Genomic DNA, 23,858 nt, shown 5'->3' with positions numbered 1-23,858 from the left:
CATTTTACTGATCAATACATTTAATTTAGTATTAATTTATTATTGATGACACAATTTTACTTTTGACAATTTCACAAGAGAAGAAATTGAAGAAAGTGGACTTCATCTAGTATTTAGACGGTTTGAGTCTTTCAGCACTGGAGGGTGCTGTAGCCTCTCTTTTACCAATATAATATATTTTAAAGAAGTCTTTAATTTCAAGTGTACTTGGAATTCTGGAAACTGATCAACTTAGGGTTGAGCATAAACCTTAAACAACTTTGAGTGCTCTTTCACACAAGATACCTGGAGATACCAAGGTACATGGATTAATATATAATCATCAATAGACCCCAAGGTTGTTCATAATGGCTGTTGAGCTGTTACTGAATGTGTGCATCTTTTTTAAGTAGAAATTTAAAAGAAACAAATACATGCTGTTGGAGGAAAAAATGTTTTTTTCTTGTTTTGTTGAACACGTTTTCTTTTGTTGATATCAAAGGTCTCGTCTGTCATAGTAGACCCATACTCATGCTTATTATATTTAGAAATCTAATTTATCCATCAGTTTATTCAACTTATGTCCATGCCATGTTCACTTTATATTAAAGTAGACATCTTCCTTTTCCCTCGCACATTTTCCAAAAAAAACTGCATCCATATCCACAGGGGGAGTTTCCTGTTACACAGAGCAGGAGGAGAATGGGAGGAGTGATGAGGAGGAGGAGGGAAAAGAGGGTGGAGAGGAGAGCAGGAATGTCCGAGCTGAGGCATTGTGTTCAGTTATCGCACAACCACAAAAAGCGAGAGAGTGAGAGAAAGGAGGGAGGAGGGAGGGAAGACTGCTGGGAAGTTGAAGCTTTCTCAAAAGGAGGTGTGACTCAGGCGTCGACGGGTGAACAGAAGCTCTTCCATGTGTGGATAGAAACTGCTCAACTGATTTATTACAGCAGGATTTTACTTAAAAACAGACTGGAAACCTTAACTTATTAAAAGTATGATTGACAAAGTGGAAGCCTGACCTGCACATGTACAGATCAACTGACTGGATCTCAGACTGGTGTGAAGCTTGGATGCCTTGTTTACCGATTTAAAGCCAAAGCAGCTGATCTCAAATCTGGTTGGATTTGATCATTGTTAACAAAAAAGAAGACTTACTGAAAGGACTAATGAACCTATGTGACATTCGATTGGTTAAATGTACTTGACTGTTGGAAATTCATGGTGATCAACTGAATGGTTGCCTGCTTTGACACATTACTGGCATCCTGATCAACTGAGGTCCATCTGATTGGTTAATTGATAATTAAAGAAGCGCTGCTGGAGCCATATTTGTTGGCATCGGGATGAGCGGAGCAGGGGACGTGGTGTGTGAAGGGTGGCTGAGAAAGTCACCCCCAGAGAAAAAACTGAGGCGCTATGTGAGTATTTTATTTGAATTTGAAACACTTGAAAAAATTAAACATACAAAAAACTGTGCATATGTTCTGTATATATATATGACTCATCTTTGTGATGTCCAGTGTGGATATATGAAGTATCCTAAAGCTGTACAAAGATTTTTAATCAGGAGTACAACTGCAGAAGTATTACCAACTGTTCATGGAGGTTTGTCTCTGTAGCATTTAATTAAGTTTAAAGATTTGTCTCAGTTTCATCAGTGTTTACACAGTGAGTCATTTCCTACAGTTACACACTCTTGATTATAAAACAATAAAAAACATCCATCCTAACACAGCTGTCAACTAGACAGGAAGCAACACTGTAATGCTACTTGACTTTGTAGTACCACATTATAAAATACAGAGAATATTATTTGTAATTCTACAAAACTGTCTATGGTTTACACCATCCTTCACATTAAGACAGCTGAGATAGGCTCCATCACCACCATGACCGTGAACTGGATTTGCAGTTAAGAAAATAAACGAATGGATGAATTTTTATTTCTAAAAAATGAGAATTCAGACATTATTTATTTGACCCCATTCAGAATACAGCTAATACACAAGCTAAATCTAGAGAAAAAGAAAAACAGCTTGATTGTATGCTATATTTTTAGCACAGCTACAATATTTTTACTACAGTTAGCATATTAGCGTGCAAGCTAGCTGTTTGTTTATTTCAGTAAATATGCAGACTTTTAATTACAGCTAGCACAGCAGTCAATATCCTTAAAGTGAAATCTGTAGCTGTTTTGTATTTGTATTATATTGTAAGACAATTTATTTTTGAGTCCTTTCTCTATAAATTTATGTAAAATGCATACATTGTTACATGAATAAACCCAACAATGTTCATCATTAATCCCATTATCTTTGAAAAAACAAAAACAAAGATGTGACACAGATAAATACCAGCCACTGGTATTAATAAAGTTTATTTAAAACGGATAAAACTCAGTCAACAAGGCTGATCCTTAGCTGATATATTAGCCCTACAAACTGACTGTTATACAACTTGTCATTGGAAACATAACTAACTTAAAGATGAGCTACAAAATTGCTGCAATGTAACTTGTAATCTGATAAACATGCAAAATGAACGAAGTGTACAGTTCTAGCTGCTGTCAAAAGAAACAACTGTTTCTAATTACATGTAAGCCACAAAAATGTTATTTAGCATTTTTCAAATCCCAAACCTGACAACGTGGCACTGTGCCTGTAATGAATACCAGAGACTTGGACCAGTTTTGTTTTTTCCTGTATTCTCCTTCACTATGTAGAATAAGTGGAAGGATGGATTCATGAATTCATGCAAGTTGGTGTGTCCAGTTGCACCACAGGCTGCTTTATTCCAGTAAAGAAGCAGCTTAGGCAGTTAGGATCACATGCATGCACCACATATTTGGCATGCCTTACCAGTGAGTTGAGCTAATCTCATCTCTCCGTTCCATATTTTCCCTTGATGTTTTATTCTTTCCATTTCTAAAAAAAATGTTTGGTGTGCCTTTCTCTGTGTTTCTCTTTCATTCTCGTGCTCTCTCTTCCTCTCCTATTATCACATGTTTTCCTTTCCTCCTGCCCCCCCCTCTGTCTTTGTGTGTGTGCAGCGGAAAGTGAAGGATAATAAAATAGGTCAGAAGAAAAAGTGATAGGAAGTGAAGCTGCCTTCAATACCAGAATATGCTCAGGGAAAGCTGAACAATTTCCAGATTTGAACCAGTAACTTTTTACGTGAGAACACGGGCCCTCTGAAGAAATAGCTGAAGCAGAGCATCACTAAAAGGCCGGGGAAAAGCACAGAGAAACTGTGCCAGCACTAATTAGGCAGACTTCAATATTCTTCTTAGCTGACGTCGATAGACCCATCGCAGCAGGGAACATTTTTTAGGAGGGAACAATCAGATTTCAAAGAAAGTCGAGTGCTGGAGTTGCACTTTCTTACTGCTTGTTTAAAATGAAGGAGACCGTGCAAATCCATTGGAATCAAAGAAGAAGAGCTGGAGGAAAAGGGAAAAGAAGACAAGAGACAAAGACGCAGAGAGGCGAGACGGCAAGAAAAAGAAAGTTGCTCCAAACAGACAGACCATTGTTGAGTCTGTGTATATATTCAGTCATGATGGTATATACAATGAAATGTGTGCAAAGAAGCGCTGCATGGCCAGCTGTGCCTCTAATATCAACACACTTACACTTAAGCACACAAACACACACAGTCCCCTATAATGGAAGAAGCAGACAGTTTGTGTGTGTGTGTTCATGTATAGTGGGTAAAGTTCATGGAGTATACTTCGTCACACACTCCCTGCTCTGTTGAAAGCTGTGTGTGCGTTATGTAATAAACCAATTACACTCAGCTATGCCTGGTTGGACGATGAGGGCCTTCCTGAAGATTTAGAAGATTTGAAAACACACGAACACACACACACACGTACACAGACACACACACAGCTACACACACACACACACACAAACGAACACACACTCTGGAAGCAAACCAGGGATAATGATGACGTAAATTTTGAAACCTTGAGTACAATAACACATGTTTTACACATACACACACACACAGAAGGTCAAACACAGTTGAAGAAAGAGTTGGGTCTGCAGAGGCCCTCTCTTGGATATGTATCACAGTGTGGATACCTCCAAAAGTCCTGCTCTCCATCAGAGCAATGGTGCTCTACAGACAAGTTCAACACCTTGCCTTGAAAAGGTTTGAATGAAGAGCTCTGATTTCATGCGTCCCAGCACCACAGATGCTCAAACACCACTCAGCAGCACCCACAGAGTTGAACGTTACTTAGCCACAGCCTGTAAAGTATGTAGCATTTATGGCACTCGGTAGGATAATGGGATACAATGATCTATCTAAATTGCTGGTGTGAATGGCTCTTATATTTGACATTTATTCCACTCCATTATACGGTTGCATCCGATTAATGCACAGCTGGATGCTACAAGGTCAGTCAGCCATGGTGCACCTGAAATGTTACATTTCACCTCGAGAGCCCTAGAGTTATTCATGATTTCAGTTTTCCAAGTTGAAAAACTCTTAACCTATGACTTAAATGAAATACAGCAAAGCCACATAAAAAAGCTAATTCTGTTTCACTCTAATTTGGGTCCTATACCTAACATTTGTTCAGTGTATGAAACTTTAGGCTTTAAATGGGCAAAGGAGGAAATGTTTTATTTGGAAGCAGATCTGAATCACTGTGTTTACAGCTGTGAGATGGGGCGTTGACCTTAGCTGAGGACATGCTCTCTGGGGCAATTCTAATTTCTTTCTTTTCTCCTTGTTGGTTCTGCTAGTAATATTGAGATCTGGGAATGACATGGGCAGTGATGGGAATAACGGCCTTACAAGTAACAGCGTTACGGAGTCACTTTTTTCAGTAACGAGTAATCTAACTAATTACTATTTCTATCGTTACAACGCCGTTGCCGTTACTAACACGAAAATGCGGTATGGTCTCGTTACTATTTGTCAACAAACAGACGGTTGAAGCTGTGTTCAGCTTACCGCATCTTATATCAGTTGCATGGAAGTAGCTGAAAGTAATCTGGACGCTACAGCTTTAAGCAGCTGCACATGCTCCCGCGGACGGCAATCACTTTCAGGTTGACGATTTCTTTTTGGCATAAGAAGTGTAGCTAGTGGACAAAACAACCGCATGAGTTCTATAGCAACATGACATTTGGTTGTTTAGGAAGAGGGGGAAGTTTTAGGAGTGACGGTGAGAGAGCGAGAGAGAGAGAGAGAGAGAGAGAGAGAGAGAGAGAGAGAGAGAGAGAGAGAAAGACGGCAGAAAAAGAGAGAGAGCGAGTCTTGAGATGTTGAGAGATTTGTGATGTTTAGTGTGTTTGCAGTGTGTAGTTAATGTGTTGTCTTGTGTAGTTAATGTGTTGTCTTGTGTAGTTAGTGTGTTGTCTTGTGTAGTTAGTGTGTTGTCTTGTGTAGTTAGTGTGTAGTGCTGTGGATAGTTTTGTTTGTGTGTCAGAACAATGAGGCGACTGCTGTCTCCAGGTAGAAACAGGAGTGATACACCTGCTGCTGTGGACAGAGATTATTGTTTTGGAGTGGCACAAATAATTTGTGTGGCATCTTATTGAATGAAGAACAGCCTGTTGTTCTGTAAATAGTTTGAAATGGTTATTTAGAAAATCAAGGTAAAAGGTAAATGACTGCAAATAACTTTGTTGTTTGCAAAACTTGTGCATATGATTTTAAAATTGACAATTTATATTTGCATTTAAAGTTATGAAATATGATTCATTAAACATGTTTGTGGTTGTTACACTAAAAAAATATAACTTTTTCTGCTCAGATTTTATGTTTTTTGTCTGATTTTAGATCAGTTGTGTTAATACAGTATGTCAAAATGAAAACTTAACTGTAAATTCAGACATGTGAGGTTGTGCTGAAAAGGATGATACCAAACAAGGCAAAGTAAATAGTTTTTAAGGGTGAAATGTGGAGGGAAAATCAAAAGTAGTTAAAAATGGCCAATTGTACCCTGGACCCCAGAGGGCTAAACATTTTTTTTTAAAGTAACGTAACAGTTACTTTTCAAGTAATTAATTACTTTTAGAATCTTGTAACTTAGTTACTAACTCAGTTACTCTTTTTAAGAATTAATTACTTTTTCAAAGTAACTTGCCCAACACTGGACATGGGTGACAAGCACCACTAAAAAACGAAGCCAGTGACTGAAGAAAAGGACCACACTGAAATACAGTTAAGGCATATTTATCTGGATTAGAAAGCAAACGTAAACAGGAAAATTACCACCAATTATCTCTTGTAATGTTTTCCTTTGCAATCTAAGCTTAACTTCTTCCCAGCGTGACACTTCAAAGACCATCTGAGGAAATTCTGAACAACTAATAGAATGAAGTTGCTATTGGTCAAAGTCATCGATCCATCCTGGTACCTACTGTTTCACTTCCATAGCACAAAATAATCTTATTTCATCGTATCTTGAAATGAACTGTTTACCCCCCAAACATCAAATTCAAATACTTTCAGAAACAATTTGTCAAATATGCCAGTCAAAAAAAACTTGAAGCTGACTAACATTGCATCATAGAAAGGGACAGTGCGTGGAAGCGGGGCCACCAGTGTTTACATCCTGTTACACGAATCATAAGCCAGGACCTCTATTAGTGGGTTGTAGATGTACACTTCCTTCTGTACAGTCATACAGTTAAAAGGTGCAGTTCAGGAGAAAGAAAACAGTTCCTTCATGAAACTGTTCTCTAGAAGTTTTTTAAAATATATTTTTGAGGAACTGGGTCTGATTTGTGGTAAGAAGTGCTGCTGCTGATGTTTTACATGTAATTTAGTTCTATTATATTTAAAAGAAAGCAGACATCTCCAAAATTTGGCAAATGACACCAAGCTAGATAGATTTTAAAAAAGGACGCCAATGTGTTTCCATTTAAAACCTCTAAAATCTATGAAGGAAACTGAGGAGCCTAGCATCTTAGCATATTCATTTACAGCCATGTTCAAAATATTATTCATCTAAATTTTGTTTACGTTGAAATAAAGCATTTTAGAATAATTTAGTCAGGTTTTTTTTTTTTTAGTTTTTCATAAATGAAACTGTCTGCAAGTGACTGCAAACAAACAGAAAGTGTTTTAAAGTCACATGTTTGCAGTTATGAGAGCTCAGCACTAAAAGGAATGAGAAGATTAGGGATTACAGATGAGAAGATGAGGAACTGAACAGCAGGAATATTGTTATTCAGGTCTGGTGTTAATTTTGGCTTGGAGACAGGATGGAGGAAGTGTTATTTTAGATCCATTGTGCCCTTTTCCTGCTGAGGTCAAAGGTCAAAGAAGGAAACCAAATGAAAGGAGAGGAGGAAAGAAGCTGTTAAAGGAAAAGAGGTTATCTTTATTACTTTAGGTGGATATAAGGCCACTGCATGGGAGCTGTAGGTGATAGAGAGGAAATGCACTGTGCACAGTGGACATAGGCAACAAACACAGATCAAAGGTAATGCTATAAATGTTTCAGAATAAATGTTGTCCATAGAGGTTACACTTGGGATCTTAAATATAGGAGCAAAAGTATAAACTGGAACAAAGAATATCAGTAATTGTTTGTTAGTGTGTCTATTCTGACCACTGTCTTGGTGATGATAGCAAAGTAGAAGTACAGTTCCAAATAAATAAAATATGTGAGGAAATGTATAATTGGTTGCCATTGTGCTTAAAATTTGATCTTTTTCATCAGATCAGCAACTAAGAGGACGATGAATGGACTGTCCAAATTGTGAAATCAGCAAATGTGGAAAGTAATCTATGTGAGTGAAGAACAGATGTTTCAGAATGCTCTAAATGTTGGTCTTAGACATGTTACTTTCCTACCGTTGGCCTTAGTATAGTAGCCTTAGCATAGTAGCATGCATACCTAATATGGTCATGTTAGCCACACAGCTGGGACTGTGAGCAAAAAGCCCCACCCACCGCCATTCAAGCTTTTTTTTCTTCTTCTGATCAGCAGCCAATCTGAAGAAAGTTGGCTTAAAGAGGAAGGGATAAATAAGAATTGTTTTGAGATTGGAACCATGCAAACCTACTCTAGAGTACAAGAATAAAAAATAATAACTTAGAAATGAGCACGATAGATTTCCTTTTATTAAGAAGAAAAAAATCTCATATTTGTAAAACCTTACAAAGACATGGAGACAGTCTTATCTCTTGTACTGTGGAACAGAGGAAAGCAAAATGAATGATGCCCTAGACCTGTCACTGCATGGCAGGCATGATGTGGGGTAAATCAAAGTTCAGCTGACCCAATGGATGCAAGAAAAAAGAGGGTGTTTGTAGGCATACAAGTACAAGGATATACTAGCGCAATAAGTAGAAATGCATGTTGACAAACAACCTGCTCACTTTTCCAACCTTCAAAAAAGAACCATTACTACAGGACATCAAATTGTCAGTGAGTCAAGGCAATAATACCAAAGGAAAACTTTTATTCATTTCTGTGATGTCAAGTGAAAAAATCCAAAGCAAAATTAAAAAAGAAAACAGTATTTCACAAACTGGAATAAGAATAGTATTTTTGATACTTTGGTATCTGATTATTGAGAGTCACATCTTTAAAATAAAACAAAACACCAAACACACTTTTTGGCCACTGAAAAAAAATCATGAATATGAAGACAATAATGAAGTGAGTTTTTTCTTCTAATTAAAGTTTTAAATCAAAGTTTTAAATAAAAAAGTCTAAAGAAATGCAATAACTTGGTAGGCAAAATAAGTTATGAACTTGTATAACAAAACCATAGACTGTACATCAAAAATAAATGGGTTTTCTAACAAGACTTCAAAAGTGCTCAGGACCACCTGACAAAATTGAAGGCCAATGATCATAATTTACAAGCCTAAAATCGTTTTTTTTATTTTTTCAGAATCACATGAAACTAATGATCAAGTGTTTATTAAGGGTCGTAAATCACTGTATTTTATTATAATTATATTATTAAATATATTAATTCTTTTAAATTAAAAACATAAATAAACCCAATGAGTCAGTACATAAAATCAAGTCCAAACTGAACACCAATTTAGTTTGACAAACAAACGCTTTCGTACAATGTTGAACTTGTTGAAGTTTGCATGTCAGGTTGTAAAAGAAGTACTTATTGCATAATAACAACATTAAAATTTGATTACCTTTTTATCCCTTTAAAACTAGTGTGTTTCTTAATCTGGTTGCTCCATCATGACTTATTCTAGTAATAGCCTGTGTTACCAGGCACTTAAAAAGGATTTTTCAGGCCATGCTGGTGAGTGATCCAGTCCGCTGCAGCTTGTTCCTGTTACTTTAATTAGAAAGAATCAAAAAGTATTTTCATACTAGTTCTGCCATGTTGCTGCTTTTATCTCCCCAGCACCCAGCAGATCATCAAACAGCTCGAGGGAGACAGTCAATAAACACATGCTCATACTGCCATCTCCCACCGGCATTTCCTGTTCAGCTATTTCCTTTTCCTGTCTGGGTTTGAAGAAAAAAAGGTTGAAATGTGTTTTGCCATTCATTACTGTGCGCTTTGATCAAACAAGCACACAAACACATAAACTCCTGCTGAGGCTCAGGCCCGAGGAGTCCATTTTATTTTGTTGAGAAATAGTTCATGAGGATCAGAAAGAATGGATTTAGCTTGTCAGGCCAACACAAAAACATACACACACACATACTGTATTCAGCCTTTTAAACAGAAGCATAAAACTTGTTCCTGTGTTTTAAATGGCATTTGTTCAACCTTTGTAAGAAAAATCTCAGGTTTCTTTAAACTGAAAACCTGAGCCCTGAATGTGAAACTGTGCATTCACGTGTCCCTGTACTGTTATGAAATTTAAATCCTTATTTATGCTCTGCTTCACACCTTTAAAAAAATATCATGACTTCTCTTTCACACTCTGCCTACACACTAATGGCACAAATGCACTGGTTGTGAGTCATGTCTGAAGTATGAGATGCCTTCCTGTGGATCATTTGTTGGAGATAGACCCTACCTGTAATGCCCAACACCTGATGCCAAACGACCGGAGACAAGTGTCAAACATTTAGCAGTTCAGTGGACGTAGGCGTGTGTGTGATGTTTAGTTAGCATTCAAATTCACTGAAGTGTAAAACTTAGGACATGGAGGAAGACAACAGTATTGCGTTTAATGAGTTTGTGTAACGGAAGAAGGACAGAAAAAAAAAACTTCATATAATCAATAACTCACTCAGGAAGAAGACTGAAGTTCAAAGTCCAAAGTAAAAGTCTCAAAAAGATCTCAGCAGTTGGCACACAGGGGTTGAGTGCTTGCATCTTGTCCTGAGATTATTTTTACACATAAAAACCTTTTTTAGTAATAAATCTTTTACTCTGTCTAGGCCTGGAAGAGGCGCTGGTTTGTGCTGCGAAGCGGTCGACTGAGTGGAGAGCCGGACGTTCTGCAATACTACAAGAACCCGCATTCCCGTCGGCCAATCAGGAACATCAATCTGAATCTGTGCGAACAGGTGAGATGACAGATATATTACTATCTCACCTAATGTTGGATTTATGTCTTTAAACATTTTTTTTTTGTAAATATGATCTTATTTGCAAAATAAAGAGAGAGTGTGGCAACACAGATTTTGGTAATAAAATCAGTTCCTGAATTTTCTTTATGAGAAAAGAGAAAATTTCTCTTATTTCAACTTTGACTGATCTTCTTTTCAAGTTTCTTTCTTTGAGCAGTGCAAGACTTGTAGCACAGAACTACTAATTATTAGATTACACCGAATCACACACTGTGAAAGTCACAACACTAACATTGGTTTGGTAATAATACTAAAAAGATTGTGTTGGCATGGCCACACATGTCTTGTGTGCAGCATAAAATGTGATTTATTTAAGGTGGTTTCTGCTGAATGATCTTCCTTTGACACATCGGAACATTGCAGTAAAGTCGAACTTTGATAGTCTGTCCACAGGGGACGAATTCTTGGCGCACAACCTTGGGATTGTCAGAAAATAGATCATTGTTGTGTTCCTGACCTGGTGCAATCAATTCAGGTCTGGACATTGGGGACACTTTGATTAAAAATTGCTGTTGGGCCAGTGATCATTAGCATAATGGTTGAATTACTTTGACACGGACTGTGATATTTTGTTTTTGGGAAAGTTTGAAATTACAAATCCGCATGCCTGAGTGTCTTCTAAGATGCAATCCAAACATAGCATGTGTGTTGGGACTCGACGGCCCATAGGGGAAGGTTGACCAAATTTAAATTAGGTATGATTTTTCACTTTTTGAGAGACACAGGGAACTTTATGATCACATCTCATAATTTATTTTTTTTCTTTCAAATTCTTTTTGTTTGTTAAATGCCAATTGAATGTATGTATATCATGTACATAGATACTCAACTATGTAAACACTTACACTTAATAAATCCTAAGGGTTGCTTGACTGTTTGACAGTAACAAGTCTGCTCCATTTCTGCCTCTCCGTCAGGTGGATGCTGGCCTTTCTTTCACAAAAAAGGAGCTAGAGAGCAGCTTTGTTTTTGACCTCAGGACAGAAGAGAGGATCTGGTACTTGGTGGCTGAGTCTGAAGAGGACATGAACCGCTGGGTGACATCCATCTGCCTGCTCTGTGGCTTCAACCCTACTGATGATGGTATGCTAAATATCCAATTATTAGACAAGTGAAAAATGCTCCGTGTACCTTTCTTGTTTTGCATTTGAAGTGGATGTTTGCCTGCGTGGGCTGTGGTTGAGTCAGTGTGAAAAGTAGGAGGAGGAGAGAACATGCATAAAGAAAAGTAGACAAGTATGCCTTCACGATTGTGGCTGCCATTGACTCAGACCTGTACAGCAATACATTTAAACAATATAAATATTATGATATTGTTATAGCAGCTTGCCCTTGTACATTTGAACTTTGTGTTCACACGTGAAATGGATCCTTTGAGTTAAACAGTCTTATTTGTGTTTATAATAGATGGATGTTTTATCAGAGGTTTCATATTCTGAATAAATTTGATATAACAAATATAAATTTGATTTTTTGATATAAATTTGATATGATACAATGCAACAAATCAGTTATTTTTTTTCCATATGTTGACTGTAAAATCAATGGTTTCTTTGTAATTAACATAGATCTCTTTAGGATTAAAGTTATAGAAAAAAACATGTAAAAGAGCTTCTGTAAATTCACACATGAAGTAAGTCACCGCTTTACTAAACATCTATTGTAATGCAATATAGTTTTTGCATCATCAATACTGCACCACACTCCAGTTTATTAAGGTTTTCCAATGTTTTGCTCAGATAATCAACAAATGTATGTTAATATATAACATATAAATGATAAATATATTGGTAGCATTTCAATAAAATGCACTTCAGCACAACAGGAAGAATAACAAACTGCTGGTAAAATATGCATTAAAAGTATTGAAGTGGCGTGCCTAATAAACTGACATGACAAATACTGGCTGAGCTTTGGGACCTTTGAACAGATTGTCTATAAGGTTTTTAATTCCTGAATTAGCTGATTTATTTTCTTTCATTGTACAGTTCCAGAAAGACCTCTTGTCTCCTCCTCCACCTCTGCAACATCTATGACCCCAGTCAGTCACACCACCACCATCTCTACGATGACAGGGTTAGTCCCACCACCATATGACCCGGTGAGTGTGCGGCACATGGAGCCTGACCGGAATTCAGAGGAGGATTACCTGTGGTTATCACAATGCCAGAGTCACATCAGGTAAATAAATGAACACAAAGATACAATAAGACAAAAAAAGCCTAGTCATTAATGTCTTAAAGCTCATTTTCCCAGCTTAGTCTTAGACCAAACATGTTTTCTAGGAGGTTCAGGCTTAATCCATGCCTGCTAAACTCTACATCTCAATTAAGATAGATTAAGTTACAATAGGTTACGGCCAGATTTTTTTTTCACCTAAGTCTAAATGATTTCCAACTACTTAGTAAAGGTTATCTGGTGAATTTGTCTGTAAACAATTTAATCCTCTTTTAAGGATAGTTTTAAAATATCATAGAAAGATATTTTTCTGAAGATTTAACTTTAATTAAATAAGCAAACATGTCATAGATGGAATATCTCCAACATGTAGTGGATGGAAAAATCGAGATACAGAACACTTGAAACAAACCTGATGGATATTGTATATATAGTATATTGTATGTATACAATTACAATATTGTTAGGGTTTTCTAACTAGACATCGCGAATGTATGAGGGGACATGATTGTGCAATTGAGGGCCATTGCTCATGAAATGACTTGTCAATAACTGAGTAAAAAATTCCCAGCTTCATCATCCTTTTCTACTTCAGTGCATTAGGACCATAATCTACAAGTTAATCTTCCATTCAGTATCACTTGAAACTCACGATCGAGACACTAAACTCATCAGGAAACTACTGAAGGTCATAGATTAAGGGATCTTATGGCCATTTTCCCATAGATTTCTATGCACCCAGAAGTCTTTTTGCATTAATTAAGTTATTTAACTTTGAAGGTATACTTAGAATTCCTAATGTGTTAATAAATCCTGTTGTTAGCAATATCATTTAAGGTAACAGAGCAGCGAATTAACTTTAGACGTCTTCTGAAGCCTTTAGAATTTCGCTAAAATTTTAACCTCATAGAAAGATTTGCAGTTTCTGTAAAAACTGAGTTAAAATGCCAAAATGAGTCCAGAATCTATACTTAAACTCTAACAAAACTAATAAAAACACAATGATAGAAAACAGAATTATAAAAGACAGCCTGTCAGATCTGCAAGCTTTGTTTAATATATCTAGTTAGTTTTTGTTTTAGTCATATTATTGCTCAAAACAAAATCCTAAAAATGCAAAAAAAACTTTTCCACTCTGACTCCAGTTCCACTCCAGTTCAGACTAAAGAGAACCAGCTGAAGATAAATCAGCGAAACTACCAGAGTTACAGGTTCAGACGTGTTGACTCTAAGAAAGGGGATTTGAGATTTATCTTGGATCACACCCACGGAAAAGGTTGACTTCATGAAACTTCATGGGAGAGTTCCTCAGAACAGCACAATAAAACCTATTTTCCTCCTCAGTTGGAAAATGTTTGATCTTTCCAGACACGTTTAGTTGTTGAGGTTTGAACCCAAAGCCTTGAGTGGACTATGATGGGAAAAATCAACAATAATTGTAATGCAAAGAAAACCTTTCTATTTTATTCGTCTTTGTTTTTGACCAAAATAAACAGATAAACTATACAACTTAATAAGGAAAAAAAAAAAGAAAAAACAAACTCTTTTTATTCAAGTATTTTTGTTGATATCTCTCTCTTTCTTTTTGTAGGGCTCCTTTAGGGTCATCCACATCTCTTGAAACTGACTACAATGACAACCTTTACCCGCCTCCCTCTGCAACCTCCTCCTCTTCTTCTTCTTCTTCCTCTCCTTCCCTCCTCCCCAGCAGCCTTCCAAATCCATCCTACTCCTCTTCCTCCTCTTCTTCTGGCTTTAGAGTGGTCCCTTGGACAGTCACTGCAATGTCGAGCCCTCTCAGCCAGTCTTTAGATGCCAGCACAACCCCTGACTCCCAGAATCGAGCTGGCAGACCCCGCTGTCACCCCTCTCCGCATCCCAGAAAGCACTCCCTGGATTTTCACCTTCGTCCAGTAGCAATACCTCTCAGTGATAATGTGCACTCCAATGTGCATCCAAGCACACACTCATCCACCACTAGTGGTTACCAGATCCCACGTCCAGTATGCACTTCACAACCGCCGCCCCCTCGCCGCCCATCTTCTACCCCTAGTGTGGACTCCCTAACCCAAGCAGAGCTTCATGCCTCCACCCCTACTCCTCCTCCGCGCCCACCAAAACCTCCTGGCATTGCAGCCCAAGGAGAAAGCTCAAAGCTTGCCACACTCCCCCGAACTGCCTCAGAGCCAGAGAGGAGGGATGAGAGTGTGGATGGAGGAGGACATCTGCCAAGGAGCAACACCGTCACTACACCAGGATGCATGCATACAAGTAAGGAGACAATACTGTCCTGACATTGATAATTCAAACAAATAATCCTTCAGATTTCAATGCCAAAACCAACATTTCATTCATTAGATTTTTTATTTTTCACACATTCAACAAATCAGATTTAGGGAGTTCTTTAAGGAGCCTTTGAGATGCCAGTTGATGCATTTTATTTCCTCTTGATTAACGTCAATACACACAACACCTGAATATGAATAAACATAATGTGCAAATAACAGACGAGAAGATGTTTCTGTCTGTCTGCAATCTGAGTCCCACTGAGCTGTCAGTTTGAGCTGGCATTGATTACACATGGGTACCTAATCTTTGTACAGAGCCAAAGACAGACAAAATGAACCTGGTAGTTTTCATGTGAACATTTCTTTTCTTCAGTCTTATATAGTGACCAGCAGAAGTCTTGATCTAGTTATCTCTTATCTGGTATCCACATGTTCGGGCTATAACAATAGCTCTAAAAATGTAGTTGTTGTCAAAACAAGTCGACCTTCTGGCTGGTGTGTTCCATGCTGCATTTGGATTCAACCAGGCTCGCTGTTTTTGACATTTTATAGTCCTTGTGCTAAGCCAATCTATAAGTTCTAGCTGTAGAACTAAAGATAAATCAGTGCCAGTGTAAGGCATTGATTTAGCTGCCAAAATGCTTTACCGTGTGTACCATGTTTAGTGGATATTAATCAGCTGTATGTAACTTAGGCTGCAATTTAAAGCAGGATAGGTTTTACACAGCAGGTTCATTAAGGTTTTATTGCTGCTGCAGGAAACTTGTGATGTAAAAGAGACTTTATGAATCTGGAGACTGACAGCGTTGGATGGTAATTCTCAGTTGGTTCTTCAGATCTTTTTGTTTTAATTGCCATTATGCAAACTTGTAATGATCCAGGTTTCATTATGTTTTATTGTAGCTGACTTTTAAAACTAAACAGTTTTAAAATTTGTTGCTCTAAACAAAGTTACTGTGATGTCACTTCTGGATTTGCTGGCTCTTACTTTGAAGGCTTTTGGTGTTTCGAAACCTGATATGAGGAGTGAGATGTAGATATGACTGAAACCCTATGGAAGATTGTGATCTCATGCTTTTTTTTCATCAGTTGAACATAAATTTAATGCTGTATTCAGAGAGATAGAGATAGACCTCCCTTAATTTAACAAACAAGTCAGGCTGTTTTACCACTAATTGCCCTGCTAGTTATTAAAAATAACGCAGCTTTAATGCACGTCACTGGATTCATTTTTCAAACCAGAAGACAATGTTCTTGTTCTTCATGAATTTTATTGAGATAGCATTTTTTTTCTACACTTCTAAAACACCAACCACTAACATTTTTACCATTTTACATTTGTCATTAATTTAATCATCAAAGTGTCAGATTCAGAGTAATAATCCCACAAAAGGTGCAAACTAATGAAAACTGGTTCACATGAGAACACCTTCTGGTACCAGCTGTGCCTACTTAGTAATATTCAGAGACAAGTTCATGCACATTAATGTTGTACTCAGTTCAATGCTAAATCATTTTAGGAGGCTGCAATCACTGTTTGCTATCTGATTTTTAAACCTCGTACCTGAGGGAGATTATGCAGAGCTAAGAAGCTTTGTTGTGCAGAGCTAGCAGTTCTGAGGGATTATATTGTTACAGCTGAAACTGTTTGTGCATGATTGCTCCATAATTTGATTCATTAATCAAACGTGAACTTTGCCCAACAACAGCAGAAGGAGATTTCTTTTCTTTTGTTTTTTTTAATCCACATTCTCTTTCCAGTTCTATGAAGTTTCCATCATAAAGAAACAGCTGCTTTCAAGTATATCTAAGATAGATTCATGCAAGCTCAGACTTGTTATTTCATGCATGTGGTTGTCCCACCTTCTTAGATTACCCGCCATGCGTATTCAGTTTCACATTTGGTCAAACCCACTGTACAAATGCTGTTTGTGTAAATGCGTGTCAGCAGAAGTCTACGATCTGCAAAGGTATACAAGTAGTTGGCAGTTTACTGGAAGAGCTTTGCCATTGGAAAGAAAATCACTTTCACTTTCACATCTGTAGACAAAAAACAAAAAAAACAACAAAAAAAAAACAGCAAGAAACAAATAAATAGAAAGCCAAAACAAGTTTGTCTGTTATCATTGAACAGAGGATTGAGCTACTCATGGATTTTGTCTCAATACTTTCTGTTTCAGGTAGCGACTCTTTTTACATCCCTCGGTCTTTGTCTGACAGAGCAAGCATGTTTGATTTCAGTGAGAGCTTCAACAGCTATTTTGTAAGTTGAAACCTCCAAAATAAAATAAATGTTAACTTTGAACGACTATTCTATCTTTTATCTCTTTCTGTTTTATCATGGATTTATAATTTTACAATGAAAAACAACCTGCATTCTTGATCCATTCTTTCTCAGTTTAACAAAGGCATGGTCCCTCTGGGTAGTGTCTGTTCTGAAGATGATGATGTGGATGAAAATTATGTTCCCATGAGCGCTGCCACCTCTGAGCCACCGGTTGCACCCAGGTCTGTAAGAATTACGACACGTAAAATAAAGATTTCTTTCTTAAAATCAGCCTCTCAAATTGTCATCTGCATGATGAAGCTGTTTTAGGTCCTCTCTCTTTAAGATCCCACTTCGTGAAATTCCACTTTCTTCTAATAGGCTGCCCCTTACTTTGTAGTACTCAAGTGGATGAATTGGCCAAATCTGGCACATTTACATAGTTCATGAGCCCTTAGTAGACTATCAATCAAAGACGCACAGACACACAAACAACTTAATGTGAAAAAAAATACAGGTATGACAATATTTCAAAAACATATTTGTATTGTGTTGAAGAGCTATCAAATGAAGATGAACACAGTTCAAGGTGCAAGGAGTTGATGTAACCTTTATTTAACAAAGCAAGTCATAAAGACTGCTTTGTTAAATAGCAGTCTTTATTAACAAATAAAAGCCTCCCAAGCAAACACACACTGAAAAAAAAACACACACCTGCTGATAAAACACTAACCCCTGGTGGTGGCTTGATGTCAATCAAAATTTTCAGAGAGTTGTTACAAAAGGCACCTTTAATCTTTGGACTAAAACACAAGCTAACATCACCTCACATGTAAGGAACTACTTATAACTATTAGTAACTACTTCCCTCACATGTGCTGTACCAATGTACTAGTAATGTGACGTGACAATAAATTTGATTGATTTGATAAACCTAATGACAGCCAATGCTGTGATGAAAAGAACATCTGGGACATTTGAAATTGGAATTTACAATTCAGTAACGTTAATTTCTGATTAATTTTATTCTTCTTCCAGAGTGCCTCCACCCTCAGACCCCTCTGCCCAGCTCCAAGAAGGCAACTACGTCCCTATGACCCCTCTGACATCTTCATTTCCTACACACCCCACCACTGTCATGACCGACATGGCATCTCTCGGGAGGCAGGTGCCTCCCCCTGCGCACATGGGTTTCCGTAACTCCGCCCTGACTCCCCTTGCTCCTCTCACTCCGCCGCTCAGGAGAAATACCATGAACACTTCTGCTGGAGGCGAACAAGAAGCCGTGCCCCCTCCGATCCACCGCAACCTGAAACCACAACGGAGAGGTTAGCGGAAACTTAGTGGGAAATTAAGTTTTGTGTTAAATTTAGTATCATTCTACTGTGAGAGCTGGAAGCTGTAACAGAGCCTTGATGTAAAAAAATAGAAAAAAAAGAAAAAAAAAGAAAAACTCCTTACCTTGAATTAAATAATGTTCCCTTTAAAATATTTTGTATTTTCAAGCATTTTGGTGATTTGTAAAATTCACCTAAATAACCACAAGCATATTTCTAAGGAAATGAACTAGAGTTTAAAAACCAGATTCTGTCTGTTCATAGTAAGCATTAATGTAGCATTAGCTGAGTTGCTGTTGCAGCACTCTTTGGTAAATGCCATCTGTTTTGCGGTGTTGCGTGTCTCTGCAGGGGTTTGTGCCAATCAGCCGGTGGACAGAAATGAGAGCCAAACTCCTGAGGAGCTGACAAATAAAACAAGAGGTACAAACTACAACACACATTTACATCAACACTTAGTTTTCTCTTGATATTTAAGACAATATTAAAATGATATGGCTGAATAATAATGAAAACAAATAGAAAAATCAAAATTTTGCCAAATATTTAAAATTCTAGATATAAAATATTTGCTAAGCATCAAAAAGTAAACATTTTGCATGATCAGCGAACAGTCCAGCAGAGGTGGAAGACGTAAAAGAAGCTTTAAAAAATGATTCAAAGTGTACAGGTGTAATCACACCAGCAGAAGCTGATGCATCTACTGAAGCAAGTAAATGCAATAAAATATCTGAACCTTAGAAGCCATGAAAAACACTGGTGAAAGGGGCTTTCCATCAGAGCTTCTTGTAATTACTTCCCACTTCATGATTCCTCTTTTTGCTTTTACTCAGCTTGTCTTGTTCTGTAAAATCACATTTTGTTGTTTGTGCTGACAACTGATTTTTTTCTTTTAAATTGTGGTTTGAAGACAATACACCCACTTATAAAATGAAACAGTTTTCAAACTTTGACCCTAAGCTTTCTGTTCCTGAAACACTTGGCTGTTTCTCCTCTGTGGTGACTCTTTCTCTCCCCCCCCACCCCCTCAATATATGTCATTTCATTTTGTTTTAATTATTCACCTGCTCCCACTTTGCTCAACAAGCCTGCACTACAAGAGCACGACAGCCACACACACAGCGACACGAACCAGCTGCTGCTTATAGAAACGTTCACATTAAATTTTAAAGTCTTCACAGTCAGGAAACTGTTTCTGGACACGCAAGGAAAAATCCCCCACCTGATTTTACTTCCTATAAAAACTTTATTCTGTTTTTAATTACAATAATAAACATTAAAAGCCAACATTAAAAGTATTACAAGGATGCTTTGGCACCGTTTACAGTTTTTAGTTGTTTTCAAAGAGTGGTTTGTCCAGATAAAAGCAAAATTTCTGTCAAATTTGTCATATATGTGACTGCTGGCTGGGTCACACATTAGATAGTAATCTGTCTTTGTTTTTTTTCCTCAGCCTGCAGGTCTGCGTCAGCCTGCTTTCAGTTGGTCAATACAGCAATAAAACAATGAAGTACACGTTTTCACTCAAATCTCCCAAATTCAACAGCTGAACTGAAAAAAAAGGGGGTTTGAAATGACTCAGCAACTGAGGAAGACAATGAATATATTTAAAAAATCAGACCTCAGGTCTTACTTTTTTATGTTAAACTGTGAAATTTTTCAAACTCGAGGCTTAAAATGAACAATGCAATGCTCTTTTTTTTTTACTGCTGACTAAACAGCTCTAATCACAGATATAAAGGAAGGACAAGTGGAAATACAGTTTTCTTGTTCTCATATCCTGAAAACAAGCAGCCCCTATTTGAGCTAAGCCTTACATTATTTCAAACTGTAATAAGTAAAGCCGCCCTTTTCTCCCCATCTTTTGTCACCCAGTAAAACCAGCTCCTCTGGACATCTCTTCAGTGCAGCAGGACTGGCAGGAAGTCCCCCCTCCAGTGCGCTCGCCTGTAACACGGACCTTCACCCGTGGGTATGTTTGTTTGCGTGACATGATCACGTTTACTGCAAGGTCAACAGAAAACTACAGAACACAAATTTACTGCCTGGAACGCTTTCAGAGTAAGAGAGAGGAAGGATGTGTTAATAGCTGAGCAGCAATCTACTGCCACCCTGTGGTGCTTAAGGGTTACTACAAGGACTTTTAGATCATCTTACAACAGCAAGATGTTGTAATTTAAGTTAATAAAAGAAGAATGGAGTAGAATCAGTAAATATAAATACTAATTAACAGTAAGTAGTTACTCTGTAGTAAAAACTACAAAGTAAAAGTTTTCTTTACTCAGCCATCAATAGAATAAATATTGATTGATTTGTCTGACCAACAATCTATAAGTCAGCAAAATTGAGATGAAGTTTTGCTTTAAAAGCAAAAACTACCTAATCTTAAATCATCATGTAAGATTCATTTTATATTTATGTGTTTGTGTGACAGACCCTCCAGTCGTCGGACGGTCACGCCGAGCTCTGCTCACAGCTCTTCACCGTCCTCTGATTCCGATGACCCAGATGACAACTATGTTGCAATGATGACCTCTAGCCTCAGTTTCAGTGCCGGCGAGCAGGTAAAACACACACATCTCCCCTGTTTTGTTCCATTTTTTCACAATGTTCCAACTATTCTTGCTTTCTTTTTCCCCATTTATTCTTCTTCATCTTTTATTCTTATTATATTGAAAACATTTGGCTCATGTTTTGTTATTTGGGGCATTGTTTCCCTTCTTTCTTTGAAATATATTCTAATACCTGATTGTGAGTACCTTCCATCTCTCTATCATGTCTTAACATTTTTTTCTTTCTTCTAGATTTCATAACTCCTTTACTAAACTCTCTACGTTACGGTTTACAGTCTCTGAGACTTATGATGCACCGAGCTTCAGAGGGCGGAGTCAACAGCCCTGTGTTACGACGAGCCAGAGATGACAAGCAGGTGGAGTACCTGGACCTTGACCTCCACACTGGACAATCAACACCAAGCAGACAGGTAAACCATCTCTCGCTGTTTCACTCTGTCATTCCACATGAGTCATAACATTCAATTAAATGTGCTTTTATTTCTTTTACTGTTATACTATATAGCATATGCATTATTTAATTAATAATTTGTCATCAGATATAAATAATACATTTTGACTGTGATCATTTTGTCTGACCACCAGAGGGCACCAATGGATTACTTTCGTTTTTCCGAGTAAATAATCTAAAAAACCCCAAAAACCCCAAACTCCCAAAAATCATATAAATCTTTCTCATTGTGTTTCTGTGCAACCAGAAACGCTGCACTGGAGAAGGTTTAACCGGGGGCAGTGAGCACGCTGGAGACGGCGAGGATCAAGCACGAGGCCAGCGTACACGTGTGGACTATGCAGTGGTGGACCCCAAAAGGACCAAGGCCCTGAGGAGCACGCGAGAAGCACGGCATGCCGGGAGGATGTCTACGGAGAAGAATAAATTATGAAAAACGCACAAACACACACACAAAGTTCAAAACGTGCTTCTTATCCAGGAAAAGAATAAATATAACTGCAATCCATTGGTGGACAAAGTGACTGATGGACTGTTATAATCTTAGAATCATTACGTTAATATCAAGTATCTACTTAGGAAAGTATTCACATCCTCAGACTGTTTGGCAGATCTGTTAAAATGAGCTTGGGGCATGCAGGAACCATCTACAGCCCAGTATATCAGCTGATATACATCCCACTGGTAAATATCGTATAGGGCTCATATTTAAGTTTCAGCACAGCTAGAAGCCACTTCACTTAAATACACAACAGATTACTCTGGATTTTTTTTTTTTTTTAACAAAGGTATGTTGATGATGTGAATGCCTTGATTGGCAGGTCTTGCAGTTAGTCATACAAAGCTGTTGTCATTAAAACATGAATATCAGATAGTTTAACTAAGTTATTATATAAAATGTACAGTAGTTTATAGTAACAGTTCCTTTTTTTATTTCCTCTCCACACTACAAAACCACACCACACTACCATATTTTATTATTTAGTTATTTTATATAAAATGAAAAATTTTCCTTGGTTATTAAAACCTTCAAATACCCAGAAATCAAAGTCACATTTGCAGAAATAAAGGACATGACCCTGTTCTCTAAGATGACTTTCAGTGGCAGCGTAGAAACCCTTAGAAAAGGCAAATATTCTTTGAATTTTAGAGTTTAAATCACCAGCAGGCATTTGAAGATAAAAAAATCTAAAAATAGAAATGTATGTTAAGCAACACAATGTCATATTAATATGCGCGAATGATCTGTCAAAGGATGGTGATGATTCGACACAAAACTGCCCCTTTCAAAACCACAGGTCGACTTGTCAGAGTTTTTGGAAAGCCCGTTTTTACTGAATGGAAAACACCACACTTTGAATAGAAGGCAGGGCAATGAGGAAATGCAGTCTTACTCAGATCCTACATAAGCAAAAAAGAATATAACAGCTGCTTCTCTAGAGCACTGGAACTTCTTCATCTACTTCTATTCAAAACAGGTGACAACATCACTTATTTCTCCAGGGTAGTTTTTGCTGCACCGTAATATAAGTAAGATTTCAGTTTTGCTTTAAATCTACTGAGAAAAACTGTTTGACTTGTTTTGTGCTGTGATATTTTTTTAAGCCAAAAATCTCTGGTGACTTTAATTTTGTATGTCTATGTTAAGTTTCCCTAACGACATGCATTAGTTAGATTTGCTCCTCTGAGGGAGTGATAAACGTGGCGGGAAGTTTGTGTTTTCCTTGTGACTAACACACAGTTATTTTCCAGTGTATTCATCATCGCGATGTGAAGCCTTCTGTCAGATCCTGTCTGTCCAGATGATGGATATAATCTGTTAATGCTGATTTATGTGATCGTAGTAAGAATGGAATAAACACTATACATCACTAGCAGGGCCAGGGCCTGGTGTATTTTTCATTCATTTCCAAAGAACACAAAATTGTTCAAAAACTAAAACAGTGTTTTGACAATCAGGAGAAAATAACGACTCACTTTATCAAGTCCAAGTCTCAGTGAGATGCCATGTATTTGTATAATTCAAAGACAAGACACAGACAAAACCAGCGGGTGCACATTTTGCTGTAACCACTGCAGCTCCATATTCTGAAACTTCAAGATTAGCATACATGCTGCCATGATGGTGGCCTATTTTTGGAGTCAGAAGTAATCTTATTTGGATTGGAGGGTGGATTAGCAAGCTACCAGCTAATATTAGCAATGCTGGGTTAGCATGCTGCACCCACAAACTCCATGAGTTCATC

The 23,858-nt window shown here is 37.5% G+C and overlaps 1 protein-coding gene across 2 annotated transcripts; it reads left to right on the top strand.

Moving 5' to 3' along the window:
- Positions 1-790: 790 nt before the first annotated feature.
- LOC101473094 (GRB2-associated-binding protein 1) lies at positions 791-23,483 on the top strand. 2 transcript variants are annotated; one of them, XM_076881005.1, is made up of 14 exons: positions 791-1,400; positions 7,670-7,739; positions 10,328-10,456; positions 11,437-11,602; positions 12,508-12,700; positions 14,289-14,968; positions 17,166-17,248; positions 17,384-17,493; positions 18,290-18,579; positions 18,940-19,011; positions 20,464-20,560; positions 21,023-21,152; positions 21,437-21,571; positions 21,860-23,483. In XM_076881005.1, exons 2-14 carry the CDS (start codon positions 7,722-7,724, stop codon positions 22,043-22,045), a joined length of 2,289 nt encoding a protein of 762 aa, XP_076737120.1. In that variant the 5' UTR covers positions 791-1,400; positions 7,670-7,721; the 3' UTR covers positions 22,046-23,483. The 2 variants fall into 2 exon arrangements, with proteins under 2 accessions (XP_076737120.1, XP_004570166.3); XM_004570109.3 differs by lacking the exon at positions 7,670-7,739.
- The last annotated feature ends 375 nt before the right edge of the window (positions 23,484-23,858 follow it).

This window comes from Maylandia zebra, linkage group LG3 (genome assembly GCF_041146795.1).
Source record: "Maylandia zebra isolate NMK-2024a linkage group LG3, Mzebra_GT3a, whole genome shotgun sequence".
NCBI classification, from domain to species: domain Eukaryota; kingdom Metazoa; phylum Chordata; class Actinopteri; order Cichliformes; family Cichlidae; genus Maylandia; species Maylandia zebra.
This window is presented reverse-complemented; position numbering and strand designations above follow the sequence as displayed.